At 46.2% G+C, this 18,261-nt stretch overlaps 1 protein-coding gene across 9 annotated transcripts in view; it reads right to left on the bottom strand.

Moving 5' to 3' along the window:
* Positions 1–966: 966 nt before the first annotated feature.
* Positions 967–18,261, bottom strand: part of LOC124045676 (IQ motif and SEC7 domain-containing protein 1-like) — a 285,391-nt gene continuing 268,096 nt past the window's right edge. For 8 of the 9 annotated variants that reach the window (XM_046365174.1, XM_046365175.1, XM_046365177.1 and 5 more), the window contains 5 exons: positions 18,047–18,146; positions 16,387–16,548; positions 10,093–10,269; positions 8,077–8,126; positions 967–4,915 (listed from right to left, as the gene is read on the bottom strand). In XM_046365174.1, coding sequence (XP_046221130.1) covers positions 4,388–4,915; positions 8,077–8,126; positions 10,093–10,269; positions 16,387–16,548; positions 18,047–18,146 — 1,017 coding nt within the window. In that variant the 3' untranslated portion in view covers positions 967–4,387. The remainder of the gene's footprint in view (positions 4,916–8,076; positions 8,127–10,092; positions 10,270–16,386; positions 16,549–18,046; positions 18,147–18,261) is intronic. The other variant, XM_046365181.1, reaches the window with a different exon arrangement.

The raw sequence follows: 18,261 nt of genomic DNA, 5'->3' as shown, positions 1-18,261 counted from the left end.
AGAACCCATCTATCCACTAGGTAGTAGTGTATGGTAAACACTGACTAGAACCCATCTATCCACTAGGTAGTAGTGTATGGTAAACACTGACTAGATCTAGATCCCATCTATCCACTAGGTAGTAGTGTATGGTAAACACTGTCTAGAACCCATCTATCCACTAGGTAGTAGTGTATGGTAAACACTGACTAGATCTAGAGCCCATCTATCCACTAGGTAGTAGTGTATGGTAAACACTAACTAGATCTGGATCCCATCTATCCACTAGGTAGTAGTGTATGGTAAACACTGACTAGATCTAGATCCCATCTATCCACTAGGTAGTAGTGTATGCTAGAACTCATCTAATATATAATAATAATATATGCCATTTAGCAGACGCTTTTATCCAAAGCGACTTACAGTCATGTGTGCATACATTCTACGTATGGGTGGTCCCGGGGATCGAACCCACTACCCTGGCGTTACAAGCGCCATGCTCTACCAACTGAGCTACAGAAGGACCACACACCTATCCACTAGGTGGTGCGCTGACAAACTGCTTAATCTCTGCTCAAATGCGTGCCATCCAGTGGTTATGCTGTGTATTAACGTCAGGTGCACTAACCGTAACACAGAATACACAAACCTCCCTCATACATACCGGTATGCAACATGCATCTAATCAGTACATAGTCAGGTGTACTAACCGTAAAACACAGAATACACAAACCTCCCTCATACATATCGGTATGCAACATGCATCTAATCAGTACATAGTCAGGTGTACTAACCGTAAAACACAGAATACACAAACCTCCCTCATACATATCGGTATGCAACATGCATCTAAACAGTACATAGTCTTTCTAAAGGACCTTGTTGACCAGAGCTTTATTTAATCTGACCTAGTAAAATACATGGGAAAAGAACTCCAGAATGACACACATGATGATGCATATTAGAAGCCAAAGACCAACACATGCATACCATAAGTCATATATTTGTTTATTTAGCGTTGTCAACATTGTCACAGTTGAAGTTTTACAATAACTGGGGTCTTACTGACTCACTACTCACTGGACAAACTTGAATGCACATAGAAATGAGGCCACTCTTGTCTTTCCCTTTGATGAGTGTGTGTGTCTGTGTGCCTGTCTGCCTGTGTGTGTGTGTCTGTCAGTGTGTGTCTGTCTGTCTGTGTGTGCCTGTGTGCGTGTGTGTTTAGGAGGCAGTGAACGTTATAACAGTCTGTCTTTGAGATCCACAGCGAATGACAGTTCAGTACAGTTGGAGGCAGAGACAAGCGATATGTTCTGAATCATATATTTTCCACCTCTCATATGAGGTGACGGACACACCCCCCTGATCTCCACGGCAGATGTTGGATTACAGTAGTGATAATATACACACTATGTACATATCCCCTTTCTCCCACTTGGTCCCTTCTAATCTTCATTTGAGATAAACCACCTTTTTTAGAATTCCATAATCAACACTTCTACTCTCCTATTTACACAACCGTAGCCCTCGGCTCAATAATAACAGAAGTGCAATGGTGTTAATGTTTTGTTCTTTTTACAATGGCTATGTATATGCAGATGAAATAAATGCATGCTGAGCTCAAGTAACAATCAGCTTAACGTGGGACAGCCAGAGCAAGTCAACATCAGAAGATTCCAGATCTAAACCGAAATCTAATCAACTTTACAGGCTGACCTGGTCAGCAAGCTCACAGTGAAAAGGACACACGATGCATCAGGTCCATGCAGTGCATTGTGGGGGTACTTCTCAGACTGTAGATCACTGTGGACATTTCTTGAAGCACTACAACACATATCAAGATCAATGTATACATTTCCTTCTTTTTTTCTTTCTTTCTTTTGTTTTCACCTTGTCCGACCATTTCTGAGTTACAAAAGGAAAATATGAAATTATTAGAAAGATATTCAAGTGATTATTCATGTTCCAGATAAGGTATGTTTATCTGTCTAAATGTCCTTATGTTTTGTTATAGTATCATGGCTCTAATATGAAGGGACACGTGTTGAATCTAGTCTTATGGTTTCAGTTTCCTTAGTGAATGTTAAAATACATTTACACCCTGAATATTGGGAGAAACAGTTGACTCTAATGTACACATGATAATAGACTCTTATTTTGTAGAATGTAGAAAGTTATTTTACTTGACATATATCCCAGTTCCTTTGTTCCAATTGCACTTCTTTGCTGTATATTAGATCTACATTTTTTCAGATTTCCTGAAAAAAATGAAAGCGCTCCTTCATATGTGCTTATCCAGCAAAATAGTTATTTTCTGCCCAGAGGGAAGCGAATTCCTTTTTAAAATATATACACACATTCCTCTTTCCTTCCACCGTGAACTGTGTAAGTAAGTACATAATAAGTAAGTACATAATCTGAAATGAAAAATATATATTTTTCACCTGAATCTCTTCCTGGACAACATGATAACAGACTTGAACCCGTAGAAGGCCTACATTTTTTTTTTTACGTGATTGCACTTTAATTGCTATGGTAACACTGATTTGCTATAGAATGTGGAGAGGATAGCCTCACATCAATAACATTACATGCAACATCACTTATTAGACATTCCACTGAATTCCAGGACTGTGCTTCTCAGAGAACCATGAGAACAACCACACATTAAGCCACTGAGAGAGAACGACAGGGGTCCAAACTAAATAAATAAATAACGACAACATGAAAACATACAAAACAAACAGAAGGGACCCTTTGCTTGTTCTGAATGTACAAAATCAGTACGAAGATATTGCACGTACAGAATGATAAAAACAAAGTTGACAAACAAACAAATAATTCACTACATACTTATGAGCTTATTTTAGTCACTCAACTACTCAGGTCTTGCGAATAAAACAAAAATATAGTAAATTATGAAAGAAAAATAAATGATTATTGTATTTCGATTTGAAGAGTCAAGAATGCAGCTGCATCATTGGCATGAGACGTTACCAGCTCTACTGTGGGTCCATCAGTAAAGTCTCCGATAGGTGAGCTGAGCCAGCATTCAGCCAAGAGAAGCCTGTTAGCTCAACAAGAGAGCTGTGAGACATCTTCACTGCTATCTTACTACATGTCCTTACTCACTGTACTAAACATTTAAAGGAGTACTATACTGAGCTGAGTGGGACCCATCTACCCAGCAGATGAGCAACATATGCTCAGTAAATACCCATGCCAAGAAGTGTCTGTCCACTCTAAGGTTTTATACAGCACTAGTAGGGCCATGTGCCACAGCTGCATTCCTGAGTCTCTCAATGCTCTGGTTGGAAGGCAATCGGTACCAGAGCAGGTTATTGGCCTGCCTGACAATGTGGGTTCACGCCTCCTTTCCATTTATCCTGTTACCATAGAGTCAGTATAATACTGAGAAAGTTCATTTCTCGTGATAATAATAATGGTTGTATAATCTTATAAGGTACTTTACGCACAATATACTGTACATGAAGTCTGGACTAAATAGTTTATGCATTAGTAATTGGCACATTTATTAATGAGAGTTAGGAGACAACACGTAAAGCTGTCATCTACAGTAAATGCAGCACTAGAACTACTACCATTGAGACTGTTCCTCAGCTGTTAGCCTGTCCATTGGTTTAGGTATTGTGAAATGATTACACCTAGCTTTTCTACACTTCATGAATTCTACGAGAGGCAACAACAAATAGCATTCTTAAAAATAAAGAAAGGGTTTCACAAACCTCAAGAAAGCAGTGTTAAAGCTAGCATTGATTAAAAAGACTGTGTAATATAATATGCCATCATGACAGAGAAAACAGTCAGAAATGTTTTCCCAGGCCTGTCCCAAGTCCTTACACGACGGGAAGACAGACTATTGAAAGAACAGAGCAATGTAGAGCGGCCTACAGAGATGCACGGTTCTCTTCAGCCGTCACAGCCGGGTTTGGTGTGAGTTCACAGGGATTAGGAGGGTTTCCCCGTACAAAACGCCTCCCCTCTCAACCCCTGACAGAAAAAAAGAGGCCCCCACTCTAAGGTTTGAGCCGTGGTCCTTTGTGGAGGAATTGAGTCTGGTTTCCAAATGCATATTGGTGAGATGCTGAAATAGGGAGGGGATACGAGTGACTGTCAGAGGTCCATCTCAACCACAGCAGTGGAACACAGTGGACAGGCCATGGACAGTATACCCTCTGTCCCATTGGTGGATGAGTCTCTCTGTCTCTGTCTCTCTCTCTCTCCCTCTCCCTCTCTCTCTCTCTCTCTCTCTCTCTCTCTCTCTCTCTCTCTCTCTCTCTCTCTCTCTCTCTCTCTCTCTCTCTCTCTCTCTCTCTCTCTCTCTCTCTCTCTCTCTCTCTCTCTCTCTCTCTCTCTCTCTCTCTCTCTCTCTCTCTCTCTCTGGTCACACCACGGTGCTGATGCCACTGTGCTTGGTTTTGGACCCGCTGTGTGCAGGGCTCTGCTGCTGACTGTGGTGATGAAGGGCATGCTGGGAGTGTGAGGCATGATGGCCGTGGGTGCTGTGACTGTGCTGTGGTACAAGCGGGTGTTGATGTGAGTGGGTGGAGGAGGATGCGTATGCTGCCGGGTGCTGGTGGTACTGTGTGTGGGGCGGGGGGTGGTAGTGGTGGTGGTGGTGGTAGGGAGGGGGGTTCTGCTGGCAGTACTGGGAGTGGTGGAGCTGGGCCTGGGCTACCTGCTGGGCTGTGTGGTGGAGGTTGGAAGGATGGGGCGTGTGGGAGATGAGGGTGGGGTGACCGGGCGGAGGAAGAGGAGGATGGCTCTGGGATGAAGGCTTTGCCCGCTTGCTGCCGAAGAGCGACCCGAGGAGGGAGGAGGAGTTGGGGATGGTGGGGTGGCCCCGGGGCGGGCCCTCACTTCGGGGGGTTGTGGCTCTCCGGCGTGTGTGGGGGCTGCTAATGATGGACCCCTGTGGGAGAGAAGAAGGGGACATCATATCTATCTGTACCTTTAATACAACTGGACATTCACATGGTACCTCCTACTTGTCTAAACTACCATCATTTAGGCTACGGTACCCCCTCATGGAAATGGTGCTAATTGCCTGCATATTCAACAACAAGTTGCACAACGTTACAGACAGAGCATGCAAAAAAATGAACTAAAAATGCCATCTCATGATGGTGGACAGACAAATAATGAATGGAATATTAGTGTTATGGCCACTCTTGACAATGTTACAAATGAAGAAACCTACATTTCAAAACAAATCTCAAATTCATAACGTGTCAAATCTGTTCAATGTGTCTGTGAGATTTGAAAACTGAACCTTCATAATAGATGCATCAAAACTATACAGGCCTATACATATTCATATTGTTGAACACCTTCCAAACCTGCACAGAGTCCCACATGCAAATGGTTCAAAACAATGGAGGCAGAGGATCCACATGCAGAGGAGGTAACAGGCATACTCTCTATCCATATTAGGTTAGCATTCAACCAGACAGAGGAGGTAACAGGCATACTAACAGGTTAGCATTCAACCAGACAGAGGAGGTAACTCTCTATCCATATTAGGTTAGCATTCAACCAGACAGAGGAGGTAACAGGCATACTCTCTATCCATATTAGGTTAGCATTCAACCAGACAGAGGAGGTAACAGGCATACTCTCTATCCATATTGGGTTAGCATTCAACCAGACAGAGGAGGTAACAGGCATACTCTCTATCCATATTAGGTTAGCATTCAACCAGACAGAGGAGGTAACAGGCATACTCTCTATCCATATTAGGTTAGCATTCAACCAGACAGAGGAGGTAACAGGCATACTCTCTATCCATATTAGGTTAGCATTCAACCAGACAGAGGAGGTAACAGGCATACTCTCTATCCATATTAGGTTAGCATTCAACCAGACAGAGGAGGTAACAGGCATACTCTCTATCCATATTAGGTTAGCATTCAACCAGACAGCGGGAAGCAGCGATACTGGAGCTCTGGTTTGCACATTTTAAAAGAACTCCTTCTCCCCTGTTCTAGTTCCAACTCTATCCTTTATGTAATTCATCCACGTTTCAGAAGCCCTTCATTTGTTGCATGCTCTGTCCAAGGTTGTAAAGAGACCCTATAGATTTCTTTGAAAGTGGAATGACATTTTAAGGGTCCCCAGATTCTAAAACCAACACATGAACACATGGAATGAATAAATGATGATGAATGAAATCCACATCTTTCATATTGACTATTTCATATTGTGTGTAAAAAAGCCCATTGGTAATAGTTCTGATAGTGAGATATTGTAGAGATACTGCTGTAAAATAACCTACCTCCCTGAGCTTCTAATCTCTCTGGGCTTTCTTTCCATAGGACAGGCAGGGGACAGGAGAGGGACCAGGGTGGTGAGAGAGAGGAACCAGGGGACAGGAGAAAGATCATGGCTGGCAGAGAGGAACCAGGGGACAGGAGAGGGACCAGGGCGGTGAGAGAGAGGAACCAGGGGACAGGAGAGGGACCAGGGTGGTGAAAGAAAGGAACCAGGGGACAGGAGAGTGATCAGGGTGGTGAGAGAGAGGAACCAGGGGACAGGAGAGGGACCAGGGTGGTGAGAGAGAGGAACCAGGGGACAGGAGAAAGATCATGGCTGGCAGAGAGGAACCAGGGGACAGGAGAGGGACCAGGGTGGTGAGAGAGAGGAACCAGAGGACAGGAGAGGGACCAGGGTGGTGAGAGAGAGGAACCAGGGGACAGGAGAGAGACCTGGGTGGTGAGAGAGAGGAACCAGGGGACAGGAGAAGGACCATGGTGTTGAGAGAGAGGAACCAGGGGACAGGGGAGACACCAGGGCTCGCATAGAGGGAACAGGGGACTGGAGAGGGACCAGGGTGGTGAGAGAAGGGAACCAGGGGACAGGAGAGGGACCAGGGTGGTGAGAGAGAGGAACCAGGGGACAGGAGAGGGACCAGGGTGGTGAGAGAGAGGAACCAGGGGACAGGAGAGAGACCAGGGCTGGCAGAGAGGGAACAGGGGACAGGAGAGGGACCAGGGTGGTGGGAGAGAGGAACCAGGGGACAGGAGAGAGACCAGGGCTGGCAGAGTGGGAACAGGGGACAGGAGAGGGACCAGGGTGGTGAGAGAGAGGAACCAGGGGACAGGAGAGAGACCAGGGCTGGCAGAGTGAGAATAGGGGACAGGAGGGGGACCAGGTGGTGAGAGAGAGGAACCAGGGGACAGGAGAGGGACCAGGGTGGTGAGAGAGAGGAACCAGGGGACAGGAGAAAGATCATGGCTGGCAGAGAGGAACCAGGGGACATGAGAGGGACCAGGGTAGTGAGAGAGAGGAACCAGGGGACAGGAGAGGGACCAGGGTGGTGAGAGAGAGGAACCAGGGGACAGGAGAGAGACCATGGATGGCAGAGAGGGAACAGGGGACAGGAGAGGGACCAGGGTGGTGAGAGAGAGGAACCAGAGGACAGGAGAGAGACCAGGGCTGGCAGAGTGAGAATAGGGGACAGGAGAGGGGCTTTAGGGTTACATAACACTGGGGGGAGAGTAGGTGCTACAAGAGGTATTCACTGGCACCCCTGACTTTGGAAATAGAACCCCAAAGTAAAACTGCGGGTCTGGACATGGCTGAATGAAGGACAACAAACACCTGGGGGAGGGGTTGAGGGTACGATGATGACACAGGGATCAGAGGGAGGGAGGGAGGGAGGGAGGGAGGGAGGGAGGGAGGGAGGGAGGGAGGGAGGGAGGGAGGGAGGGAGGGGGAGGGAGGGAGGGAGGGAGGGAGGGAGGGAGGGAGGGAGGGAGGGAGGGAGGGAGAATAGTAGTAGAGTCATGCTTGTTTCTAGAAAAAGGGCAAACTGGTCACATGACCAAAACAAGAAATGTCTCCCATCTAAACAAGGCCAGCTTCAGAGGCAGGCAGCCCATGCATGCACACGAACTGAGGCAGGCAGGTTGTTAAAAGGCATCTGAGATAAAAAAAAAAATGATCATAACACTAAATTAACTGAGAGTCTATGAAGCAGAGGGGGGTGCAAGACCAAAAACAATGTACGGAGTGTTTTGACAGTGCACATCATCACATAGAGAGTAGCTTGGATACCAGCTGCTTCCAACTTACTTCCATATTGCTGTCTAGTGATCCTGCACTGCTGCGGCGCCCACGCTTGCCTGCCCGAGACATGCAATACCACAGATTAGAGATGGATAGGACAGCACTCCTGGATCAACTACAGAGGTTTAGGCAGCCCTCCTCTCCCCTAGGGGGCAGTGCAGGGGGTTGTGAGTAATACACTGGAAGCTGAGATAAATCTGGGCTGAGGTGAGATCAGGGGGTCAGGAAGAGTGTGGGGAACCGGTCGATAGGTAGGTATTACTGTGGCGAAGTTAAGTCCATTATTTTTTGCAGATTTGTTCAGAGATAAAGACAAACATTTGATCTGTGTACTTGTACACTATTCATATTATATATCCTAGATTTCTGATAATAAGCTTTCTAAAATACTCAAGTGATGCTAGAACGAATCTCCGGCATGGGCTCAAACTTAAAAGGACAAGGAAATCATTTTTGTAACATTAAGCTGAGGACATCTGCATAACTACAAAGCCTTTAGCAAAGTTTACTCTACAACTAGTGAAGATTATCTATCCAGTGTTTAAAACAAAATGGTCCTGATAAAATGTGACAACAGGGATTTAATGTTGTCACAAGATGTAGATTGTCATAAGGGCAGGTCACAGCTGTCTTTGAAGAGAGCCAACGGCAGTGACAGTCACGGAGGAGGAGGAACATCAAAAGCAATACAATGGCTGTTGCACATGAGATGTACGAGCAAATACAGAAAAGGCCCAGGGACAAACAGAGCGGTTTGCCACTGTTAGAGGCTCAGCCAATGGGATACAGGACCAGTCTTCACATATGGAGAAAGGAGAAAACCCAATGGGAATGGAAATATCAGGAAGTACATAATGAGATGGAGAATAACGAGAAAAGAAAACAACACAGGAAATGACCACACTATCATGCCACGTCCTGCGATTAGACAGTTAGGGCGTAACCATACACACACACACACACACACACACACACAGGAGGCTGGACACGCCACGTCGTTCTATCGACTTCAGCACTGACTAACCTTATCATATCAGTGTTTCAGTATCCAACATGACAAAGGACAAGGAGCAAATTCTTCCCAATGTGAGATACAGTAGGACTGTAGAACCCCTAGATGGATTTCATTACGTTACCATGATGTCTTAACATAACTGAGATCCAGAATGAATGACATGTCCTCAAGGTGCTGCGCATTAGAGTCAGAGATGCTATGTGAAGTACTGATATTCATGACAATGAGATGTTTGTTGTCATTTTGGAACCAAATCTCCTCTTTTGTCAGCTATTGTATGAGAACATATCCCCATTGAGTTCAGTGGGGTTGAATCACAGCAATGAGAGAATGACTGGTAGGGTGAGTGAATAAATGGTAGATTATTTGAACATATAACAAGCAAAAGCTCGTCATGAAATGTTTTGAGAAACAATAGGGATTTAAGAATGAGAATGTGACACGTAAGAGGTGCAAAAATCAAAGGTGTTCATTGAGATATAAAGTATATTTGGATTCAGATACAGGGAAGAGAGCCATCCTTCAATATCACTTTTCAGTGAACAGGCAAATCCTCCAAAGTAGGCCTATGGATAATATCATACCAAATAGCTTATTCATTTAGAAACGTGTCTTTTCCTATGGCACTCACCTACTTCTCGTTTCATATCCCAGGTTATGACAATGCTATTTCACATTGAGGTAGGGCACCAGTATCAGAAAATCATCTTGGGACTAAACTTAGAAAGGACCTTAAGCTCAATGATCCTGTGGAGTCTCACCCTGTCCAGGTATACTAGCCTTTTAGTTATTTCATAGGAACATCTCACTGGAACAATGGTTTGATTGATCATCAATACAGCTTAGGGGAGGAGGGAAGAAGTGTGACATTAATGCATGGTGCTCTAAAACACAGCGTTGGATGCTCTGAGTTATATCTCTATAGGACCAGTAAGGAGGTAACAAAACAGAGGGTCTCTCCCAGGAAAGGACCCTCTGGTGAACACAATGACGACCTTTGACCTTACCTGCTTCGGAGAGGTCGCGGAGGGAGCTGCTCAGGGCGCTCCTCTTCAGGCCCTCGCCCATGGTGTAGGTGTCGTCCAGACTGGCACGGTTCATGTTGCCGTTGCCAGCCTCCTTCTTCAGCCCAGAGCTCTGGGACATACTGGGCCTCACCACCCCTTTCTGCTTCTCCAGCTCAGCTGTATATCAACATACACATGATTTTATTTCACCTTTATTTAACCAGGTAGGCGAGTTGAGAACAAGAACACATTAACTGCTACCTGACCAAGATAAAGTAAAGCAGTGCGACAAAAACAACAACACAGAGTTACACATAAACAAAAGTACAGTCAACAACACAATAGAAACATCTATGTACAGTGTGTGCAAATGTAGAAGATTAGGGAGGTAAATGGGGAGAGAGTAAGGGGAGGAGTGTGTGTGTGTCTTTGTTTCAGTGCAAGCTTTCAGACACAAAATAGCTGTCCATTTCCTCAAATAATTTAATCACTGGCACTAGCCTTATTTTCTCATAGACTATTAGTATACATTCGGTAACTATTGCATATACATAGTAATTAAATGTTACATTGTTAGTGCACCTAAATCGTTTTGGACGTTTGCCTCGTTCTTAAAAATAGTGTTCTGTGTGCTTCGCTTTGATGAATCCCACAAACACAGTCCTCATCCTGGTAGCCATCCTGTGAACTCTATAAACAGTCCTCATCCTGGTAGCCATCCTGTGAACTCTATAAACAGTCCTCATCCTGGTAGCCATCCTGTGAACTCTATAAACAGTCCTCATCCTGGTAGCCATCCTGTGAACTCCATAAACAGTCCTCATCCTGGTAGCCATCCTGTGAACTCTATAAACAGTCTGCATCCTGGTAGCCATCCTGTGAACTCTATAGATAGTCCTCATCCTGGTAGCCATCCTGTGAACTCTATAGATAGTCCTCATCCTGGTAGCCATCCTGTGAACTCTATAAACAGTCCTCATCCTGGTAGCCATCCTGTGAACTCTATAAACAGTCCTCATCCTGGTAGCCATCCTGTGAACTCCATAAACAGTCCTCATCCTGGTAGCCATCCTGTGAACTCTATAAACAGTCCTCATCCTGGTAGCCATCCTGTGAACTCTATAGATAGACCTCATCCCGGTAGCCATCCTGTGAACTCTATAGATAGTCCTCATCCTGTTAGCCATCCTGTGAACTCTATAGATAGTCCTCATCCTGGTAGCCATCATGTGAAATATATAGATAGTCCTCATCCTGGTAGCCATCCTGTGAACTCCATAAACAGTCCTCATCCTGGTAGCCATCCTGTGAACTCTATAGATAGTCCTCATCCTGTTAGCCATCCTGTGAACTCTATAAACAGTCCTCATCCTGGTAGCCATCCTGTGAACTCCATAAACAGTCCTCATCCTGGTAGCCATCCTGTGAACTCTATAGATAGTCCTCATCCTGGTAGCCATCCTGTGAACTCTATAGATAGACCTCATCCCGGTAGCCATCCTGTGAACTCTATAGATTGGCCAACAGGATGAGGACTATCTATAGAGTTCACAGGATGGCTACCGGGATGGCTATCCTGTGAACTCTATAAACAGTCCTCATCCTGTTAGCCATCCTGTGAACTCTATATATAGTCCTCATCCTGGTAGCCATCCTGTGAACTCTATAAACAGTCCTCATCCTGGTAGCCATCCTGTGAACTCTATAAACAGTCCTCATCCTGGTAGCCATCCTGTGAACTCTATAGATAGTCCTCATCCTGGAAGGCATCCTGTGAACTCTACAGATAGACCTCATCCCGGTAGCCATCCTGTGAACTCTATAGATAGTCCTCATCCTGGTAGCCATCCTGTGAACTCTATAGATAGTCCTCATCCTGGTAGCCATCCTGTGAACTCTATAGATAGTCCTCATCCTGGTAGCCATCCTGTGAACTATATAGATAGTCCTCATCCTGGTAAAAATCCTGTGAACTCTATAGATAGACCTCATCCCGGTAGCCATCCTGTGAACTCTAACAGGATGAGGACCATCCTGTGAACTCTATAAACAGTCCTCATCCTGTTAGCCATCCTGTGAACTCTATAAACAGTCCTCATCCTGGAAGCCATCCTGTGAACTCTATAGATAGACCTCATCCCGGTAGCCATCCTGTGAACTCTATAGATAGTCCTCATCCTGGTAGCCATCATGTGAACTCTATAAACAGTCCTCATCCTGGTAGCCATCCTGTGAACTCTATAAACAGTCCTCATCCTGGTAGCCATCCTGTGAACTCTATAGATAGTCCTCATCCTGGTAGCCATCCTGTGAACTCTATAGATAGTCCTCATCCTGGTAGTCATCCTGTGAACTATATAGATAGTCCTCATCCTGGTAGCCATCCTGTGAACTATATAGATAGTCCTCATCCTGGTAGCCATCCTGTGAACTCTATAAACAGTCCTCATCCTGGTAGCCATCCTGTGAACTCTATAAACAGTCCTCATCCTGGTAGCCATCCTGTGAACTCTATAAACAGTCCTCATCCTGGTAGCCATCCTGTGAACTCTATAAACAGTCCTCATCCTGGTAGCCATCCTGTGAACTCTATAAACAGTCCTCATCCTGGTAGCCATCCTGTGAACTCTATAAACAGTCCTCATCCTGGTAGCCATCCTGTGAACTCTATAAACAGTCCTCATCCTGGTAGCCATCCTGTGAACTCTATAAACAGTCCTCATCCTGGTAGTCCTCATCCTGGTAGCCATCCTGTGAACTCTATAGATGGTTCTCATCCTGGTAGCCATCATGTGAACTCTATAAACAGTCCTCATCCTGGTAGCCATCCTGTGAACTCTATCAACAGTCCTCATCCTGGTAGCCATCCTGTGAACTCTATAAACAGTCCTCATCCTGGTAGCCATCCTGTGAACTCTATAGATAGACCTCATCCTGTTAGCCATCCTGTGAACTCTATAAACAGTCCTCATCCTGGTAGCCATCCTGTGAACTCTATAAACAGTCCTCATCCTGGTAGCCATCCTGTGAACTCTATAAACAGTCCTCATCCTGGTAGCCATCCTGTGAACTCTATAGATAGTCCTCATCCTGGAAGCCATCCTGTGAACTCTATAGATAGACCTCATCCCGGTAGCCATCCTGTGAACTCTATAGATAGTCCTCATCCTGGTAGCCATCATGTGAACTCTATAAACAGTCCTCATCCTGGTAGCCATCCTGTGAACTCTATAAACAGTCCTCATCCTAGTAGCCATCCTGTGAACTCTATAGATAGTCCTCATCCTGGTAGCCATCCTGTGAACTATATAGATAGTCCTCATCCTGGTAGCCATTCTGTGAACTCTATAGATAGTCCTCATCCTGGTAGCCATCCTGTGAACTCTATAAACAGTCCTCATCCTGGTAGCCATCCTGTGAACTCTATAAACAGTCCTCATCCTGGTAGCCATCCTGTGAACTCTATAAACAGTCCTCATCCTGGTAGCCATCCTGTGAACTCTATAAACAGTCCTCATCCTGGTAGCCATCCTGTGAACTCTATAAACAGTCCTCATCCTGGTAGCCATCCTGTGAACTCTATAAACAGTCCTCATCCTGGTAGCCATCCTGTGAACTCTATAAACAGTCCTCATCCTGGTAGCCATCCTGTGAACTCTATAGATGGTTCTCATCCTGGTAGCCATCATGTGAACTCTATAAACAGTCCTCATCCTGGTAGCCATCCTGTGAACTCTATCAACAGTCCTCATCCTGGTAGCCATCCTGTGAACTCTATAAACAGTCCTCATCCTGGTAGCCATCCTGTGAACTCTATAGATAGACCTCATCCTGTTAGCCATCCTGTGAACTCTATAAACAGTCCTCATCCTGGTAGCCAGCCTGTGAACTCTATAAACAGTCCTCATCCTGGTAGCCATCCTGTGAACTCTATAAACAGTCCTCATCCTGGTAGCCATCCTGTGAACTCTATAGATAGTCCTCATCCTGGAAGCCATCCTGTGAACTCTATAGATAGACCTCATCCCGGTAGCCATCCTGTGAACTCTATAGATAGTCCTCATCCTGGTAGCCATCATGTGAACTCTATAAACAGTCCTCATCCTGGTAGCCATCCTGTGAACTCTATAAACAGTCCTCATCCTAGTAGCCATCCTGTGAACTCTATAGATAGTCCTCATCCTGGTAGCCATCCTGTGAACTATATAGATAGTCCTCATCCTGGTAGCCATCCTGTGAACTCTATAGATAGTCCTCATCCTGGTAGCCATCCTGTGAACTCTATAAACAGTCCTCATCCTGGTAGCCATCCTGTGAACTCTATAAACAGTCCTCATCCTGGTAGCCATCCTGTGAACTCTATAAACAGTCCTCATCCTGGTAGCCATCCTGTGAACTCTATAAACAGTCCTCATCCTGGTAGCCATCCTGTGAACTCTATAAACAGTCCTCATCCTGGTAGCCATCCTGTGAACTCTATAGATGGTTCTCATCCTGGTAGCCATCATGTGAACTCTATAAACAGTCCTCATCCTGGTAGCCATCCTGTGAACTCTATAAACAGTCCTCATCCTGGTAGCCATCCTGTGAACTCTATAAACAGTCCTCATCCTGGTAGCCATCCTGTGAACTCTATAGATAGACCTCATCCTGTTAGCCATCCTGTGAACTCTATAAACAGTCCTCATCCTGGTAGCCATCCTGTGAACTCTATAAACAGTCCTCATCCTGGTAGCCATCCTGTGAACTCTATAAACAGTCCTCATCCTGGTAGCCATCCTGTGAACTCTATAGATAGACCTCATCCTGTTAGCCATCCTGTGAACTCTATAAACAGTCCTCATCCTGGTAGCCATCCTGTGAACTCTATAGATAGACCTCATCCTGTTAGCCATCCTGTGAACTCTATAAACAGTCCTCATCCTGGTAGCCATCCTGTGAACTCTATAAACAGTCCTCATCCTGGTAGCCATCCTGTGAACTCTATAAACAGTCCTCATCCTGGTAGCCATCCTGTGAACTCTATAGATAGACCTCATCCTGTTAGCCATCCTGTGAACTCTATAAACAGTCCTCATCCTGGTAGCCATCCTGTGAACTCTATAAACAGTCCTCATCCTGGTAGCCATCCTGTGAACTCTATAGATAGACCTCATCCTGTTAGCCATCCTGTGAACTCTATAGATAGTCCTCATCCTGGTCGCCATCCTGTGAACTCTATAGATAGTCCTCCTCATAAACAGTGAATTGGTAATGAGGACCAGCGGCTAGGAAGGGAGGGAGGGGCGGACAAAAGGAGGGAGGGAGAGGGGGACAGAGGGAGGGAGAGGGGGACAGAGGGAGGGAGAGTCGGACAGAGGGAGGGAGAGGGGGACAGAGGGAGGGAGGGGCGGACAGAGGGAGGGAGGGAGGAGTGGACAGAGGGAGGGAGGGGCGGACAGAAGGAGGGAGGGAGAGGGAGACAGAAGGAGGGAGGGAGAGGGGGACAGAAGGAGGGAGGGAGGGGTGGACAGATGGAGGGAGGAAGGGAGAGGGGGACAGAGGGAGGGGCGGACAGAGGGAGGGAGGGGTGGACAGAGGGAGGGAGGGCGGAACAGAGGGAGGGAGGGAGAGGGGGACAGAGGGAGGGAGGGAGAGGGGGAGGGAGGGAGGGATGGACAGAGGGAGGGAGGAGTGGACAGAGGGAGGGAGGGGTGGAGAGGGACAGAGGGAGGGAGGGGTGGACAGAGGGAGGGAGGGAGGGTGGGAGGGAGAGGGGAACAGAGGGACGGATGGAGGGGCAGACAGAGGGAGGGAGGGGTGGACAGAGGGAGGGAGGGGTGGACAGAGGGAAGTGTGGACAGAGGGACAGATGGAGGGAGGGGTGGACAGAGGGAGGGAGGGAGGGAGGGAGGGGGAGGGAGGGAGAGGGGGACAGAGGGACAGAGGGAGGGGCGGACAGAGGAAGGGAGGGGCGGACAGAGGGAGGGAGGAGAGGGGGACAGAGGGAGGTAGGGGTGGACAGAGGGAGGGAGAGGGGGACAGAGGGAGGGGCGGACAGAGGAAGGGAGGGGCGGACAGAGGAAGGGAGGGAGAGGGGGACAGAGGGAGGGAGGGGGTGGACAGAGGGAGGGAGGGGTGGACAGAGGGAGGGAGGGAGGGGTGGACAGAGGGAGGGAGGGAGGGGTGGACAGAGGGAGGGAGGGAGGGGTGGACAGAGGGAGGGAGGGAGAGGGGGACAGAGGGATGGAGGGAGGGGCAGACAGAGGGAGGGAGGGAGAGGGGGACAGAGGAAGAGCTAAAATGTCTGCTCACACTCTATCCTGTATTTCTCCATTTCCTGGACCTCGGCGATGGACTCCCGCAGGTCATCAGTAAACTTCTTGCGGTCCTGGGGGTTGGGCGCGTTAAAGTTGATGAGCACTTTGATGTCGGCACCTGGTATGGCTGATGTAAGCTTGATTCCATTCCCGTAATCTGGACAAGAGAAAGAATAAGCGAGCTAGAGAGAGACCTTTAAAACTAGGTCCATCGACCACAGATGAAGTTTAAAAGAGTACGTTCCCAAAATCTGTCTGATGTTTTGAAAGTATAAACAGTGTCTCATTCCATCATCACAGGACGGTTAGATGTATTTCTATGATAAATTAAACCCAGTGGGATGTACTATATACAGTGCATTCAGACAGTATTCAGACCAGTGAACTTTTTACACATTTTGTTACTCTACAGCCTTATTCTAAAATTGATTAAATTATATATATTTTTCAATCTACACACAATACCCCATAATGACAAAGTTCAAACAGGTTTTTAGACATTTTTGAAAATAAAAAAATTGACAAAAACCAAAATAACTTATTTACATAAGTATTCAGATTCTTTGCTATGAGACTCGAACTTTAGCTCAGGTGCATCCTGTTTCCATTGATCATCCTTGAGATGTTTCTTCAACTTGGTTGGAGTCCACCTGTGGTAAATTCAATTGATTGGACATGATTTGGAAAGGCAACACCTGTCTATTTAAGGTCCCACAGTTGACAGTGCATATCAGAAAAAAAAACAAGGAGGAATTGTCCGTAGAGCTCCGAGACAGATTGTGGCGAGGCACAGATCTGGGGAAGGGTACCAAAAAATGTCTTGAAGGTCCCCAAGAACACAGCGGCCTTAAATTCTCTCCCGGGCCAAATTTGGCCATAAGAAACCGGATTCTCTAGTCTGATGAAACCAAGATTGAACTCTTTGGCCTGAATGTCAAGCATTACGTCTGGAGGAAACCGTAGGCACCATCCCTACGGTGAAGCATGGTGGTGACAGCATCATGCAGATGAACGGAGCAAAGTACAGAGAGATCCTTGATGAAAACCTGCTCCAGAGCGGTCAGGAGCTCAGACTGGGGCGAAGGTTCACCTTCCAACAAGACAATGAACCTAAGCACACAGCCAAGACAACACAGGAGTGGCTTTGGGACACGTCTCTGAACGTCCTTGAGCGGCCCAGCCAGAGCCCAGACTTGAACCCAATCGAACATCTCTGGAGAGACCTGAAAATAGCTGTACAGCGATGCTACCCTTCCAACCTATTAGAACTTGAGAAGATCTGCAGAGAAGAATGTGAGAAACTCCCCAAATACAGGTGAGGCAAGCTTTTAACGTCACACCCAAGAAGACTCGAGGCGGTCATTGCTGCCAAAGGTGCTTCAACAAATTACTGAGAAAAGGGTCTGAATACTTATGTAAATGTGATATTTAAGTTGACATTTTTTATAAATATGCTAAAAATGTAAAAATCCAGTTTTTGCTCCGTTATTATGCGTTATTGTGTGTAGATTGATGAGAAAAAAACAATTTAATCAATTTCAGAATAAGGCTGGAAATGGTCAAGGGTCTGAATACTTTCCAAATGCACTTTAAGCATGCTGGGCTAACACATTGGGGAGATGGTGAATTGGGAGTGAGAGGTCTGTGGCCCTTACGCTGGTTCTCAAACATCAGAACCTGCATCCCATACAGAGAGAAAGACTGCCTGAAGCTGTATGTCACAGAGTTCTTCTTCTTCTGGAAAATCTTTGTCACCTGCACCCAAATAAACACACAAACAAACACACAGCCAAATACTCAAGTTATACTGTGGGGGCAAGAAAGAGAAAGAATACAAAAAGCTTAGACAGAGGTTTAAACTAAAAAGACT

This window comes from Oncorhynchus gorbuscha, linkage group LG10 (assembly GCF_021184085.1).
Source record: "Oncorhynchus gorbuscha isolate QuinsamMale2020 ecotype Even-year linkage group LG10, OgorEven_v1.0, whole genome shotgun sequence".
Classification (NCBI taxonomy): Eukaryota; Metazoa; Chordata; class Actinopteri; order Salmoniformes; family Salmonidae; genus Oncorhynchus; species Oncorhynchus gorbuscha.
This window is presented reverse-complemented; position numbering and strand designations above follow the sequence as displayed.